The sequence below is a fragment of the Chionomys nivalis genome, chromosome 14 (assembly GCF_950005125.1).
Source record: "Chionomys nivalis chromosome 14, mChiNiv1.1, whole genome shotgun sequence".
NCBI lineage: Eukaryota > Metazoa > Chordata > Mammalia > Rodentia > Cricetidae > Chionomys > Chionomys nivalis.
The window spans coordinates 56552046-56569760 of NC_080099.1; the positions used below are offsets into that span (position 1 = coordinate 56552046).

The following is a 17715-nucleotide window of genomic DNA, read 5'->3' on the forward strand; positions in this document are numbered from 1 at the left end:
TGGGTACCTACCACTAGGGAGGAAACATGATGCACACAAGGAACATGAAAGGCAACTACTGGTGGAGAGGCGGCCTGGGTGTGAAAGCAGATACTGATTTGGGGGGAACAGAACACAGGTCTTTAATTATACTCAAACGGGTTTTCTTTTTAAAAACTGGAATATAGAAAAAACATTTGATTAAGCTGTCTTTACTTTTTATGCTTGAAATATTTGACATAAATATTCTTCTCTGGAATTCTGATCTAATTTCGTTGTGTGTGATGTGTATATGTATTTCCATGTGTGTAGACACATGTGCAGGCACATGTGGAGGCCAGAGGTTGACAGCAGCGGTCTTCCCCAATGCCTCTCCATCCTCTATATTAGGCAAGGTCTCTCACATGAATCCAGAGCCCACCAGTTCAGCTGGAGAGGTTATCCAGATTCTTCTAGAATCCTGTTTCTGACTGCCATCGTGCCCACCCAGCCTTTACCTGGTGTTGGAGATCCAAAGTGGCCCCAGTTCTTGCCTAACAAGTGCTTTCCCTATTATGGTTTAAGTAAAATGCTGTTGGTCCCCAAGGGGCAGTAGTGGGCAGCGGCCTTGAGACCATGCCGCAGGTCCCTGAGCAGTGGCAGGCAGTGGGCAGCGGGTCCCAAGACCACGGTGGGCCATGAGGTCAGTTGGGTCCCAGGCAGGGAGCCCCCAAGTGCCACGCATGTCATGACCAAGACGGGCAGGTACACCATGCAGAAGAAGTAGGTATTTATTTAGTGGGGTATGGAGGGGTTAAGGAAAAGGGGAGAAAGGGAGATGGGGGAATAGGAGGGGGAGGGGGGAAGTGGGTATAAGGAAGCTAGACAGAAGCTGCCTCTTTGGGAAACAGAGGGAAAAGGGAAGAAGCTCAGGCTGCCTGCCTAGGTATTAGAAGCGGGGGCAGGGTGAGGCCTGTCTTAAAGGGACAGGATAGACCATTACATTCCCTACCCTACCATCTTGTGATGTCATCTAAACAAACTTTCCTATTTGTAACAAACACAGGTGTAAGCTTGTATGTATCTAGCTCCCAAGCAAAGCAATAGCAGGACTGTAGTATTTTGGCTTTTGTTTTCCCTTTTTACCTGAAATATCTGCTTCAGCGAGAAAAGGGCCCTTCTTAGATCTCGGCCACTGGAGTTGTACAGTTTTTCTGAAATAAAGAATAGGACAATTAATTTAGTTGACTCAATGAATGGCATAAGCATAAGGAATTATGAAGGATGACATCTCCTACAAGGAAAATGACTACAATGCAGGCACTCAGGTCACCTCAGCAGTGTGAAAAATGACTCCTATACATGCCTGGTCTGTTACAGGTGCCAGGGAGAGGCTCTCTCACCCCATCTTCCTCCTCAGTACAAGCATGTTCCTAGGGTTTAACAGACTATTTTCTGGCTTGTAGATATTTCGACTCAGTGACCAACCACATTGAGAAAACCAACACAGCCTATACAATAGATTTCAAGTAAATAGTTTATTTAAAAATTTAAAATTGGGAACTTGTATGATAGAGTAGAGCATAAAATAATTTAGAAATTAGGAATCTGTGTGATAGAATAGAGTATAAGGTCACTTAGCACCTAACCCCTTGAACTGTGACTTTCAACCCCTCGTGGGATCAGGTAATGGATAAGCACACACGCACACACGCACACACACAAACCAAAAAAATGTTTCTGAATACACAATAACCAAAAGTTGATTCATAACCAAACAAGTAGTGAATCTCAAGGTGTGTCTGGCATCACTCGCCTCTGCTGCGTCACATGACGTCACTGCAGTCTGGACTCTGAACACATAGCATAAACTGTCTGCACTGTGCATAGTGTCATGTCACATAACACCAAAGGCCTTTCGAAATGCTTCAGCTCAGATTTGAGACAATTGTGTGTTATGAATTGCGGTGTTCTTACTGTAACATGTCTCCTCTTAGAGAAACACAGAGGTGTAATCGGTAACTAGAACTGTGGTCATTAGCGGGATGCACCTGCTATGTATGCTAACTCTGAAGGTGATGTGCCCTGGGAGACACGGAAGCAAGCGGTGTTAAGCTGCAGCATTTGCATCGAAATAGCAACTTAATTTATTCAATTCCTATTATAAAACGCTATACGGTATATAATTTCTTGAGTGAACTCTGGTAATTGATCTCTTTCAAGGACGTATCAGTTCATATAAACTGTTATAGTCTTATGGAAATGGAAATACTTGTAATATTCCTGGTCCCCCTTTTATTGACTTTATCAGTCTCTCTCTCTTGGCTTTGATATTGATCTTTTGTGTCTAATAACCTTTGATTTAACAGTCTGGGTAGAGCCATAGCGATCATGTTAGTCTTTTCCAAAGTCAGCTGTGGGCTCGTTGGTTTCCCCATTCTTTCTGCAGTTTGGCTCATTGATTATTGTCTTCTTTGTGTTTGCTTTCAGTTTCAATTGCTCTCTCTTTTTTCTAGTTTCTACTTTTAAAAATAATTGCTTGGAGTGAGAGCACGAGCAAGGAACTCAGGACCGCGAGGGGTGCACCCACACACTGAGGCGATGGGGATGTTCTATCGGGAACTCACCAAGGCCAGCTGGCCGGGGTCTGAAAAAGCATGGGACAAAACCGGTATCGCTGAACATAACGGACAATGAGGACTACTGAGAACTGAAGAACAATGGCAATGGGTTCTTGATCCTATTGCACGTAATGGCTTTGTGGGAGCCCAGGTAGTTTGGATGCTCACTTTAATAGACCTGGATGGAGGTGGGTGGTCCTTGGACCTCCCACAGGGCAGAGAAACCTGCTTGCTCTTTGGGCTGAGGAGGGAGGAAGACTTGATTGGGGGAGGGGGGGAATGGGAGGTGGTGGCGGGGAAGAGGCAGAAATCTTTAATAATTAAATAAATTAATTAATAAAAAAATAATTGCTTGCTGTAAAATAGGTAACTGGAACTTCTCCCCCTAGGGATTGAGCACAGGGCCTCCAGCATGCTAGACAGGCCCTCCACCACTGAGCTGTGGCCCCAGACCACCATTTTAGTGGGCAGGACATTCACTAACTAGTTTCGTACTTTATTTTGAAAAATCAGCAATGATTCTCCAGTTTCTTCTAAGCAATGCTGTAGCTGTTTCCTATACATTTTGACGTTTGTTTTCATTAAAATTTTATCAATAGTGAATATTTCAAATATTGAATTCAAATGTAAAGGGGTTGAAGAGATGGCTCAGCGGTTCAGAGCACATATTGCTCTTCTATAGGACCCAAGTTCAGTTGCCAGGACCCAAGTCAGGTGGCGCACAACCACCTGTTACTCCAGCCCCAGAGTTTTCTGAGCTACATGGACATCTGCATATACATGTGCACAGACAAACGTGTGCATACATGCATAAATGCAAAAAAACACATTAAAATATAAAATAAATCTTTAAAATCCAAGTAGAAATAACCTATTCCTATAACAGTTTTGACTTGTGGTTTACTAGAACTATATCACTTATTTCTAAATATACAGAATTTTTCAGATAATTATCAATTTCTCAACAGTCAGAAAATATAATTTTATAGCATTAGTGATTTTAGCTATATTAAGGTGTATTTTATGACCCAGAATATCTTGATGAATCATTCATGTATATAAAATGGCATGTATTCTCTCATAATTAGGAGAATTAGTCTATGAATATTCACAGGGTTAAGTTAAATGATAGTATGATAGTGTTCATAAACTCATGTTGTTTATTATATATAAATATATGTAAATACATACATATATATATATGTATGTATGTATGAGAGAGAGAGAGATGAGAAGGACTCACTATGTAGCCTTGGCTGGTCTGAATTCATTATGTAGACCAAGCTGCCTTTAAATTCACACATATCCACCTGCCTCTTGATCCCAAGCGCTAGGATTAAAGCCATGAGTTACCATGCCACTGAATTTAAACAAACTAAAATTCCTCTAGAGGGAACACTTGTCTAGTCCGACATCTTTAATTTCCACCGTCATCTGTTTCAACACTTTCTCTCCTAAATGAAGCAACACAAAACAGCATTCTTCCCTAAGAACGACTTTACTCACGCAAGAGAACTCACTTAGAAGATTCTAATTTTTAAAGATTTGTTTACTTTTATTGTATAGGTGTTTTGCCTCCTTTTTTTTTTTTTTTTTTTTTTGCATACCACATGTGTGCATTGCCCGCAGAGACCAGAAGATGGCATCAGTTCCCCCGGAACTGGAGCTACAGACAGTTGTGAGCTGCCATGTGGGTGCTGAGAATCGAACGCAAGCCCTCTGAGAGAGCAACACATGTTCTTAAGTACTGAGCAATCTCTCCAGGCCAGAGGGTCACAAAATTTTAATATAGTTTTTTTAGTATTAAATATCAAAAGAACAACTAAAATCCAAAATTTTAAATAAATGAATATATATGTGTGTGTGTCTTAAAGTATTTTCTCAGACATTCTGCTTTTTTTAAAAAAATATTTATTTATTTATTTATTTATTTATTATGTATACAATATTCTGTCTGTGTGTATGTCTGCAGGCCAGAAGAGGGCACCAGACCTCATTACAGATGGTTGTGACCCACCATGTGGTTGCTAAGAATTGAACTCAGGACCTTTGGAAGAGCAGGCAATGCTCTTAACCACTGAGCCATCTCTCCAGCCCCGACATTCTGCTTTTTAATTCCATATGCTATAGAGTGTAAGGCAGAATTTACACCAGAAATCCCATATGTAATCTCTGATAGACAGCTTTCTTTATCCTTCAGATATGACTGGTAGCTGTTTTATGTTTGGACACAGGGTCCCCTCTCCTCAAGTTCTCCAAATCTGTAGTCTTGCACAATCACATGTGAACAAATGTCACACACTGGCCCCTTTGTCACGGGAAAGCCAGAGTGGAGCCATCTTCAGTACATAGGAAATAGAAGTCCTATCTGCTAGTTACTGTTTAATGTTGTAAAGAGACACCAAGACCATGGCAACTCTTAAAATAGCCAGAACCTGGAAACAACCTAGATGCCCTTCAATGGAAGAATGGATGAAGAAAGTATGGAATATATACATATTAGAGTACTACTCAGCAGTAAAAAACAATGACTTCTTGAATTTTGCATGCAAATGGACAGAAATAGAAAACACTATCCTGAGTGAGGTGAGCCAGACCCAAAAAGAGGAACAGGGAATGTACTCACTCATATTTGGTTTCTAGTCATAAATAAAGGACATTGAGCCTAGAATTCGTGATCCTAGAGAAGCTAATTAAGAAGGTGAACCCAAAGAAAAACATATAGGCATCCTCCTGAATATTAACCTTCATCAGGCGATGAAAGGAGACAGAGACAGAGACCCACATTGGAGCACCGGACAGAAATCTCAAGGTCCAAATCAGGAACAGAAGGAGAGAGAGCACGAGCAAGGAACTCAGGACCGCGAGGGATGCACCCACACACTGAGACAATGGGGATGATCTATCAGGAACTCACCAAGGCCAGCTGGCCTGGGTCTGAAAAAGCATGGGACAAAACCGGTATCGCTGAACATAACGGACAATGAGGACTACTGAGAACTGAAGAACAATGGCAATGGGTTCTTGATCCTACTGCACGTACTGGCTTTGTGGGAGCCTAGGCAGTTTGGATGCTCACCTTACTAGACCTGGATGGAGGTGGGTGGTCCTTGGAATTCCCACAGGGCAGGGAACCCTGATTGCTCTTTGGGTTGACGAGGGAGGGGGACTTGATCAGGGGAGGGGGAGGGAAATGGGAGGCGGTGGCGGGGAGGAGGCAGAAATCTTTAATTAAAAACAACAACAAAAAAAGCAAACCTTTAATTCCGGTGGCTTGCTTATATTTCAGAGGGTTCAATTCATCATGGAAGGGAGCATGGTGGCGTGCAGGCAGGCATGGTGCTAGAAAAAGAGCCAGTGTTCTACATCCTGCACACAACAGGAAGTCGACTGACTTTCATACCAAGTGACGCTTGAGAAAAAGAAACCTCAAAGCCTATCCCAGAGACAGAGATTTGAGTTCAACCTGAAGGTCAGAAAAGCAAAACAGCCAGCCACTGGCTTTTACCTCTGCTTCCGTCTGAAATGACGATCCTGCCTCCAGGAATCTCAGAATGTATGAGAGCTGTCTCCTCCGTTTTACATTCCTCTCTAAGGCTGGGACTCAAAGTGTACACCACTACTGCCCAGTTTCTCCGGGAAACTAGTGTGGTTACTGGGATTACAGGTGTGTGTCACCACTGCCTGGTCTGTAGGTCTGATCCATGCAACTGTTTTTACTCTCTGAACTTCAGGCAAGGTTTATTTATTAAAATACAAATGAAATGCCACTACATGCCCCCACAGTGACACACTTCCAGAGGAAGCTGTGACAGAGATTGAAGGTGTGCCCTCCAGCCTCAAGGTGCAGATTAAGGGTGTGTGTCATCAGGCCTCTTCCTCCAACAAGGTCACACCTCCTAACAGTGTCACTCGCTATGAGCTTCTGGGGGGCAATTCCACTCAAACCACCACAGGTACTTCCTGGTTGCTGAGACAAAACATGCGACAGACTCAGATTCATTCTGCCCAGGACCCCGGGCCACAAACTGGTGTCACCTGCATTCAGGTTGGGTCTTTCCTCCTAATTTAAACCTCTCTAAAACAGCCCAACAGATACTCCTAAGGGCATTCTCGTAGGTGGCTCTAAATCCCATCAAATCGACAGTCAAAATTAACCATCATACTTGGTATTTCTGTAAATCATTTATCCCAGTATTTTTGTTTTGGTTTGGTCTGGTTTTGTTCGAGACAGGGTTTTCTGTATAACAGCAGTAGCCGTCCGGTACCTGTGCTCACCAGCCCATCAGCCTTCAGATGAAGAGGCTACACAGGAACAAGACCTTTCAACGTTTTAAGGTCTACATTATTATTACTATTATTGCTATTGAGAGAGAATATTAATGCATGTGTGATGGCCAGGGGTGCATGTGCCACATTATGCATATGTGGGTTATAGGATAATTTTGTAGAGTCAGTTTGTTACTTATGACTTCACATGGATCCCAGGGACTAAACTCAAGTCACCGGCTTTCTTACCAGGTGCCTTTTCATTCTCAGTTACCCACCAAGGTTTTTTGACTTGGTGGACTGAAAGATTGCCTGAGAAAACCTCATTCAAATCCAGATCCCCTTGGATCATAGTCCCACCTTACAAGATATTCCTAGAAATGCCTTTAAAACAATCCTTTATTGGTTGTCTACCAAGCAAATGCCATGTGGAGAGACTGAGGCTACCAATGAGCACAAAGACAGTGGTAACCATCAATGTCATATGAGAAAGCAATGACAATGTTTAGGGGCCCCAGAGGAAGGGGTAACAAACCTAGTGGTCCTGGGACTGGGACATAAAGATGATCCTGAATAAAATCAGCTAGTGTAGAGAGCTGTATGTAAGTATGTATGAATGAAAAGGCAGTAGGCATGAAGACAAGCAGAAGCAAAGCCATGTGGTCAAAGAGCACACCCATTTGTACACGGCTGGCACATGGGCAGGTGGGCACCCTGTTATCATCCAAACCAGGGAGAGACATGGGGAGAGCCAGCCCAGGGTGTAGTGATATTTTGTTTGTAATCTAACAAATACAATTTACCTGAAGATCAGAGTGCAGAGCTAAACCACTAGTTAGCCATAGAGGCCAGGCAGTGGTAGTCCACACCTTAATCCCAGCACTTGGGAGGCAGAGGCAGATGGATCTCTGTGAGTTCAAGGCCACCCTGGGCTACATAATATCAATCCAGTCAAAAAGAGGATTAGAGCCAGGCAGTGGTGACTCACACCTTTAATCCCACTATTTGGGAGTCATGTGCCTTTAATCCCAGCACTGGGGAGGTAGAGACAGGAAGGGAAACGGCTGGGTAGAGAGAGGAATAGAAGGTGGGAGGAGATACGAGCTCAGAGATATTCTGAGGATGTGTTCTGAGGATTCAGTCAGAACGTGCAGTTTGAGGACTCACAGAGACAGTCTGAGGATTTGGTAGAGGTAAAAGGTCTCTCTAGTGGCTGGCTGCACTGCTTCTCTGATCTATCAGTTTTCACTCCCTAATATCTGACTCCAAATTTTTACTATTAAGACCAATTAGAATATGGCTACAACAGGGAGAGCCTCATGGGCTGGGCTGAGTGATTTCAGCTATCTTCATAGAGGGCTCAAGAAAGCAAGCAGGGAGAGGATGGGGATCTAAGAGGATGGGACTCCATCAAGTTCACTGCCTGCATGGCTGCCCGGCACAGAAAAACTGAACAGGGGAGTAGCAAGAGCCAGACCAATTAAAAGGCCTTGGGAAAAGGGCACAGGAGGAACAGGGGCCATTGGACCTTCTCTTGAGATAGCGAAAGGCTCTCTGGAAGCCAATCTAGGGTCGGAAGCAGCCTCAGCCCTCAGATTTTATGGTCCAGAATGATTTCACGTTCAGGGAGGATCCATGGATCAGTTTCATAGGTCGATGCACACTGTGAGTGCCCAGAAGTGTGAGCGTGCAAAGAAGAGGGTACCACTTTAGCGCCCCAGGCACTCCCAGGCTCTTCTGTTTATCCCTAGATGGATAATTCTGATGCCTTTCTTTCCTTCAGGCACTAGCCACTTAATTCTATGACAAGAGATGTGCCAAAGGAGTGAAGAGACATGTAGTGATGCCAGGGAGACAGCTCAGTGAGTGAAGTGCTCGCCACACAACCACAAGGACCTGAGTTCAAATACCAAAGCCCATGTAAACCCAACACATCTACAGTCCAACCACCCCTGTGGTGAGATAGGAGGCAGACACAGGAGGACCCCTGGAGGCTCAGGGGCCAGCTAGCTTGGTGTCTACAGTTAAGCTTGAGACAGCAAAGAGACCATTTCAAACAAAGTGGAATGCACTTGTACATTGTGGTACACATGTCTGCACACTCACACACACACACACACACACACACACACACACCAAATACCCAGGGCACAATTCAATTCGCAGGATGATAACCTGTCAGCCAAGAAAATAGCTCAGTATTGCAAATACCAGACCTTAAGGAAATGCCAGAGGCAAGAATTAGTCCTTTGCTGTGAGAGAATGTTCTTGCACACTGTAAAGATTTGTCACTTGTATTTGTTTAATAAAACACCGATTAGTCAATAGCCAGGCAGGAATTATAGGTGGGGCAACTGGACTAGGAAAATTCTGGGAAGAGGAAAGGCAGAGACACAGTCATTAGCCAGAAGTAGAGGAAGCAAGATGAGAATGCCTCACTGAGTAAGGTACCAAGCCACAAGACTAAACATAAATAAGAATTATGAGTTAATTTAAGTTGTAAGAGCTATTTAATAATAAGTCTGAGCTAATAGACCAAACAGTTTATAATTAATATAAGCCTCTGTGTGTTTATTTGGGACTGAATGGCTGTGGGACCAGGCAGGACAGGAACTTCGGTCTACAGTCCTTCTAAGCATTGGAGGTGAATAGCATATAAGAAGCTGTTGGTAGAGGGGATACAGATGATATCCAGTTGTGCAGTGATGTGCATAGCTTATGGTCTGACGTTATTATATGCTGGGCCCAATCCAGGTCTTTACCCTTCAGATGGTTTCCTTGGAAACCACATCTCCATCCTCATCTTCACCAAAGAATGCAGCCCAGGAAAAGTTCTTCATATGTCTAGACTCAATCAGTTTGAGAATATACTTGTCCTTCAGAATGTGAAGAAGTGACTTGACCTTGGGAACCAATGAAATAGTTTCATCTCCGTCTTCAGAAACCATCCATGCTCAGAGGTAAAGGCAGAATCAGATAAGATAGAGTAGACTACTGGACAAGCTGACATGCCTGTCCCAGACATGCCTTTTTCATCCCCAGGATCAAAGAATAGTAGAGAAGAGGGTCTTCAGAGGTCCTTAGTTTTTCTGCCTCTCTTTATAGTCCAAAGAGAACCCTAGATATGTTCCCAAAGTGGCCAGTTGTTCACATTATCCTGAAACAAGCTGCTGGCCCCATGACATCATTTTATGTCATCTTGAGTGGCAGCCTAAGCCCTGAGGGACCCAGTGATGAGATTGAGTTGGGTGGTCTTGGCTTTCGTCTCCCTGTTTCTAGCTATTGCTCTCTTTCTCTTTGTTAACTGTCCTCCTGCTTTCTTCCTTTTTACACTTCATTTTTCTCTTCTCCATTAATTACCATCTGGAGAACTTCAGATACTTGTTTCATCATCGGCTTTCATACTGCCCAAAGACTTTAAAACTGATGTTAGGTGTCTTTCTCTATTAGAACTGTCTTAAAAACTAAACAATGTAGGAGGTCCAGCCCACTGTGGGCAGCACCATTCCTCAGGCAGGTAGTCTTGGGTTATACAAAAAAGCTGGCTAAGCCTGGGCAAGCCAGAAAGTAAACTTCCATAGACTCTGCCCTAGCCCTTGCCTTGAGTTCCTGACCTGACTCTTCCCTCAGGGATAAACTGTGACCTGGAAGTAGAATATTCAATAGATCCTTTTCCTTCTCAAGTTGCTTTTGGTCAGTTTTTGTTTTGTTTTGTTGCTTTTTATCCCAACAACAGGATAAAAATGGGAACATAATATCTTTAGAAATAGACCCAAGGTTCTGTGTACAGTGCGTGGGCGGATGGTCTCTTCCAGGCACAGCACTTGGGTTTGGGGAGTCACCTCTTGCCATCTGTCTGGTTTCCTGTATGCTAAAAAGACTGCCTAAGCTCAGAGCCTTCTGGGCTTTGGGAACCCTTAGCAAGGCACCATCACTGCCTTGGAGACAGAGCCTTTGTTTGCTGGGGTCAATAGATTTTGACAGGGAAAGGCTCTCCTTCCCTGCCCTGGACACTCTGAGAAAAAGGGGTAGCTGTTGGGTCTTGGAGAGAAGATAAGGATCATTAGCTGGGGTCAAAAGGGAACGGTCTGACATCAATCATGTGACCTAGCAGAGATGGTGAAGCTCGGGAGTGCACCTGCCCCACGCCAGGGGGCAGGCCTCTCCCTTTCAGTGTCCTTCAAGAGAGGAGCAGCCATTCATCCAGGGCAAATAGCGTAGCATACAAACAAAACGGAACCAGAGCAGAGACCCAGTTTTGAAAAGCACAGCTCTAAGAAAAGTTTATAAAAGCCAGTGGGGGTGGGAAGAACCAAAGACCCACGGGGAAAGAATATACGGCCATGTTTCTACGATTAAATATAGCAAAGTGAAATGGTGTTTGGTCCTGCAACCAATTCGCACCTAACTGCAGATTTAGACACCTGGAAGAAGGAGCTGCACATGTGTGGAGCCCACGTTCTCGCTACTTCCCTTCTGAGTGTATTTCAAGCGGTAGGGCCTGCATCTCCACCGCAGTGAGCAGAGACAACATGGTGGGCCCAAGCTCTCCTGTTCTGCCTGAACAGCTGCATGAGCCCAGCATGCTTGGAAAGTTCACAGGAGCACAACCTGGACGCAGTTTCAAATTCTGCTGGGCTTCAATTATAGAAAAGACCAAAGAGCGCCTAGAGCTAGGCTCGGCGTGTCCTAGCCTGTCATTAGCCCATACTCCCTGATGACACACAACTTTTACCTAAAGTCAGCTCGACTGAGTACCAGAAGAGCAGTAGGTCCTGTAAAAAGATGTCAGCATGAGACGATGAGCCATGTGCCAGGGTTCCTATAGGAGAAACTTGGCATTCTGTTCTAAGGGTGCCAGAGAGACTCTGGGTTCACCTGGGATACTTTAGTCTCAAGTAAGATAATTCAGCCTGAGAGATAATTCAGCCTGAGAGAGGCAGAAGGACAGCTGTCCCAAGTGTGTCCCAAGTTTAGCAGGAAAGCACCAGCCATGTTCCCAGGGGCGCACCAGCCAAGCTCTTGGGGGTGCACCACCTAAGCTCTCAGGGATGTGCCAATGCTCTCAAGGGTGGGGGTCTTACCACGAGCACAACCTTGACCCTCCTGTTGGCTTTTAGAAAATCTCTAGGTCTCCAGTTTTACATTTGCAAAAGAAAGTATTGGCACATTATACTCCTAGAGTGGCTTATAGTAAAAAAGACAGGCTCTGTCGTGGTATCAAGACCCCAGGGCAAATGGGCTCCATCTTCTGCTTGTGGGACGTGGCATGGAGCAACTGCATTGGAAAGCACGTTGATAGTTTCTTATAAACAGAAATAGACACCTGCCCTTGGGCCAAGCAGTTCCCCTCCTTGGCTGTTCCAAAGGAAAAATGAAAACTTACACACATAAAACTATTTCATGCAGATTTACAGTTGCCTTACTCACAATAGCAAAAGTCTCCCGGAAATAGTCCAATATCTGTCGGCTGGTGAGCAGGTAAACAAGCCGTGGGGCATTCGTACAAGCAGAGCTAATGGGCAATACAAACACTACTGACACATGCCACAACATGGCAGAGTTTCAACATCACACTAAGCGAAAGGAGCCAGACGCCAGGAGTGCGGACTGTACAACTGCATTTATACAAAGTTTTGGAAAAGACAAATCTGATCTTCAGGGACAGAAAGCAGATCAGTGCTTGTCTGGATTGGGGAGGGGGAAGGGTGCAAGAAAGATGCATGAAAGGACTTGAAGGGAAATGGTTTTCGTCTTGCTTGTAATGGTGCATGCAATTGTCAAAACTCATCAAATTGTGAATTTAAAATGTGTCGATCTTCTTGCACGTAAATTATTCCTCAGTAAAGTTAATGAAGAAAGAGAAGGTTGATCCTAGAGTCTATAATTCAGCTCACGTTCCAACTCTTCAGAGACACATTTAAGTAACTGTTTCTAAACCACAGCAGACATAAGGGGTCATGAGTGCCCACAAAGTGTTTGCCACAAAGCATCCATAGATAGAGAGCCGCGCATGCAGTACTACCTTGGGAGCACTCAGGAAAGCACAGAAGATGGCCTAGTGGAGAGGCACGCCTGCACGTGCTCATGCTGGATCTGGGGGAAGGAGATCCATAGCGAGCACCTTCAGCGGGAGCCAGGACTGCTGTCAGCAGCTGCGAGTCGTCATGGGGAAGACGAAGAAAGGAAGGAGTTGTGTTGCTCACTGCCAAGGGTTTGTGAGGAGGATAGTCTAATAAGATAGCCCAGAAAGATACACAAAGGACTCCAGGAAATGCCAACAGAGAGAGGCCTCTTAGTGGGGGCTTCAGAGGCCTACCTTTCCAGGAACCGAAGAGCCCCAGACAGATGTGGAGAAGTGAGCCTGTCCCTGGGGTCGGTGAAGCAGGTGCGGCTCTTCCAGCTGAAGAAAGTGCACACTAAGGAGACAGTCAGCCTGGGGCAGCTGGGCAGCAGTGGTGTCCCGGCACGGAGACGACTCCTGGAAGTCATCAATCATGTGCATGGCAGCTCAGCGAAGTCACATTTATGATGGTCACTCAACCACCGTGATGTCCATTATGTGCCCTGCTCTCGTGAGGCTTCAGGTTCACTGACTGCAGCTGGTGTCCTTTCACAGAGATGTCATTTGTCAGCAGATGAAAGAATTCCCATGGCTCTCTCCCCCTGCTCCTCAGCACACTTCTGGGACTCAGTTATCCAGCACTTCCTTTGCCCACCAGGGTCTCAATCCCAGGAGGACCAGCTCCGTATTGGCATCCAATGAACTCATGCAAGCAGGAATGGAAGGGGAAGCCCCTGGGGGAGCAGCAAGGAGGATTTTCCCGGAGTGGCGGAGAGCAAAGAACAGTTAAGAGACTGTTGAGGCATGTGAGGTCTTAGTGAACCTGGGTTTGGTTCACAGAACCCGTAGAAGGCGGGTGTGATGATACATGTCTGTGACCCCATTGCTGGAGGGGTGGAGGCAGCTTGACCTCTGCGGCTTCCTGGTCAGCCACCCACTTACTAAACTTTAGACAATGACACACATACACACACACACACAAGCACGCACACACACACACACACACACACACACACGCGCGCGCGCACACACACACACACACATGTCTGGCCCTTCGGGAAGCATCCAGGCTCATTTTCTAGCTCTCCACCCCTCCGCTCCTCCTCAGTGGTTTTACCATCAGTTCATGTTGTTATGTGAGGACAGAGACCATCTGAAAGACAGTTGTAACCACAAGCTCCTAACAGAATTAGACAGGCATGAGGACCCATGGTCAACACAATACAGTTCCCAAATCACTGTGAACAGGGGCCAGCTGGTTGAACTATTTCAGGTAAGGAAGCATGTGGGTGGGAAAAGGGAACTTTGAGCACATTTGCAAAAGATGGTATTCTCACTGGCTAGGTCACCCACATACCCCTGATGTCCACCCAGCATCTTCCATTACTCCCAAGGACAGACGGATCACGGGAGTAGAAGGACAGGCATGTGCTAACTAGGTGTGGAACTCCACTCCCTGTAAAGCACCATGCTGGTGGCATCTTGGAAGCAGAACTGGGGGAACGGATGGGGCACACAGTTACAATCCAGGAAATCGAGATGCAGAGAAAGCACGTTTTGCTGCCCCCCCCCCGGGGGGGTTCCCTTCAATTCCCCCCTCCTTTACAGAACGGAGCCACAAGCATGATAAATTCTCTCGGTAATTTTTGTGGTCCGACAGTAGGGCCCCAGACATCACCACACCCCCTAGGGAGCTGTTGCTCGTTCCTGCATCCCCACATGGCCCCAGGAAGAGACATGAATACCCATCATTATGCCACACTTAGAGGCTGCCTCAAACACTAACTGCAGATAAAGGTACCATTAGGCCAAATTCAGGCACCCAAACTGTTGCTAAGTTTGCAAGGGAGCTGAATTCTGTTTTGCTTCTCCTAGTCTGAAAATTACAAAAAACTTAGAATTTCATATTCTTATCAAAATCTAAGATGACTAGATATTTAGCCTCCTTGCATAAGTTAATAGACGTTTCTAGAGGACAGTGAGGCACGATCAGCCAGAAATTCCCTTCCAGGGGCATGAGTTAAAATAGAACTCTCAGGCTAACTCCTCTCATGGTCTGACATGTTGCATGTGACAGTCTCAGGAAGGACAAGTATATCTGACCTCAGATTACCAAAAACACTGTAACAGTTTAACCTCCACATGCCCTACGATGCATATTACAGGAACTAGACACATGGACAATAAATCATGTGAGGAAACCGGCAACAAAGAAGGGAGTTGGGGGTACTGAGAGGCAGGGATGGGAGGCCTCCTAGGAAGAACCCCCATGACTGTGGACAGCCCACAGCTAGGATGGTGACAGGGTACTTACTTACTGGGGAAGGGGTAAGCTACCTTTACTTTTCTCACACTTGAATGTGTGGCGGGAAGTCTTGGGGGGTATGCCAAGCGTAGGTCTGGGTTCAGCAGGCTGCAGAAGGTTTTGCACATCTCTCAGGCTCAGAAGCAGTAGCCCCAGGGATTGTGGGTGCTTCAAGGACACCATTCAGAGAGTCACTGGCCTTGGGATGTTGATGGATGTCTACAGTACTCAGGAGGGACAAACTCACCAGAGGTAGACATCGACACCCTCGTGAGTGCCTTGAATCTTCCTGTCTATATCTGCTCCAAGGGGGTCATCACCCATCATCAGAGGTGAGTAAACAAAGGTGACACACACGGAATGTTAGGATGTGTTATCAGCCAGAAAGACTAGGAGGATGCCACCACACTTAAGCCAAAACTCCATGCAATCTCTTCAACCGACAGTCTGTCCGGCTAAGGATGACACAGAGGTTGTGGGAGTGGCCAGACAATGATAGCGAGCCCACACCTGTCACTGCCTGGAGCACCAGGACCCAGAGGCTGGAGGGCCCAGAGACCTAGGATAGAACCAAACACAACTGGAGGGGCGAAATGTCAATGTAATGAAGCCTAATGGTATTCTGCTATATTCGCAGATTGGTGCCTAGCCCAATAGTCACCAGAGAGGCCTCCTCCAGCAACTGGTGAAAACAGATACAGAGACCAACAGTCAAACATTGGGCCTAGCAGGGAATCCTGCTGAACAGGGCAGGAAGGATTATAGGAGCCAGAAGGGTCAAGGACATCACAAGAAAACCCACAGAATCAACTAATCTGGATTTGTGGGTGCTCAGAGACTGAACTGATAACCAGGGAGCCTGCATGGGACTGACCAAGGCACTCTGTATATGTGTGACCGTTTTGTAACTTGCTCTTCTGGTGGCACTGTCTCTGACTCTTTTACTGGCTTTTGGGCCCCTATTCCTCATACTGGGGTGCCTGGCCCAGTCTTAATACAAGGCGAGGTGCTTAGTCTTACTGCAACTTGATATGCCATGTCTTGCCAATATCCATGGAGGCTGTCCTTTTCTGGATAGAAATGGAGGAGGAGTGGCTGGGGGCAGAGGGGAGGTGGTGGGGATTGACTGGGAGGAAAGGAGGAAAAGGAAACAGCAGTTGAGATGTAAAACAAAAAATTAAAAAAAAAAATACAGGAGTCAGGACACTTTATTGGTGATAAACTTTAGCACCATTCATTCTGACCTTTTCAGGTGGGCGTGAAACCCAGACACATGGTGCACTTAACAAACAGACTGATCTACAGACAACACCAGCGATGGCCGTCTAGAAAGAACAACAGACAGTGTTTTCTTCCCATGCCCACCAGTCTCCTGGAATCAGCCTGGACCACCTGACTGGGCCTGATGGTGTGTGTGAGGTCTGTGCTTCACGCTGTCTTCCGCCCCAACTCTCCATGAGCCACACTGGTTTGCTGGCTCCTCGTGGCTTCAGGACATGCTGTCTGCCTTACGTCATTTTCAGAATCTTTAGAGTAACTTGACTCCCAACACAAGAGTTCCCTTCTGAGTCTTCCTGTGCCACCACACCAAGACATAGCCCTACTGACCCAGAGGGAGGTGGAGGACCCTGGATTTCATGGGAAGAGATACTCCATATTCTTTCTGTGTCTGAGCCCACATATCTGTTTCTAGGCCATGAGTAGGTCTAATTGACTCAGAGAAGATACCATGGAAGCCTCTGGTTATCATTTTTACCTCAGATGAATCATGCATTGGCAACTGAACAGGTATTCTATAATGTTCTATGGATCTCAAGTGCTGATTCTGGAATAGAATCAATTCCATTCAAGCCAACAGACACATATTAAACTCCCTGTGATGGAAAGGCTAGAAAAAGAAATGAGAACAATTGCATAGTGCCATAACCCATAGTTCTAGCGTTTTAGGGACCACAGAAGAAGGACAACAGGGTCTGCATCAGATGTCAGGGCAGAATCATGGCCAGCTCTGTCATCACTCTGTTCTCCATCCCTAGTCCCATTTGCCAAGGTAGCCCACATCTAGTCCTTTCTAGCCACTGCCTGCTCCACACCCCTGTCCTAAGCCCTCATCTCCCACTGGGGTCCTGTGGTCTAAGCCATCATCTCCCACTGGGGTCCTGTGGTCTAAGCCCTCATCTCCCACTGGGGTCCTGTGGTCTAAGCCATCATCTCCCACTGGGGTCCTTGGTCTAAGTCATCATCAACCACTGGGGTCCTGTGGTCTAAGCCATCATCTCCCACTGGGGTCCTGTGGTCTAAGCCATCATCTCCCACTGGGGTCCTGTGGTCTAAGTCATCATCTCCCACTGGGGTCCTGTGGTCTAAGCCATCATCTCCCACTGGGGTCCTTGGTCTAAGTCATCATCAACCATTGGGGTCCCGTGGTCTAAGCCATCATCTCCCATTGGGGTCCTGTGGTCTAAGCCATCATCTCCCATTGGGGTCCTGTGGTCTAA

At 46.0% G+C, this 17715-nt stretch overlaps 1 protein-coding gene across 5 annotated transcripts in view; it reads right to left on the reverse strand.

The window, feature by feature from the left end:
• Positions 1-17715, reverse strand: part of Fhod3 (formin homology 2 domain containing 3) — a 409106-nt gene that overhangs the window by 237536 nt on the left and 153855 nt on the right. For all 5 annotated transcript variants that reach the window (XM_057788966.1, XM_057788965.1, XM_057788964.1 and 2 more), the window contains exon 4: positions 1105-1172. In XM_057788966.1, coding sequence (XP_057644949.1) covers positions 1105-1172 — 68 coding nt within the window. The remainder of the gene's footprint in view (positions 1-1104; positions 1173-17715) is intronic.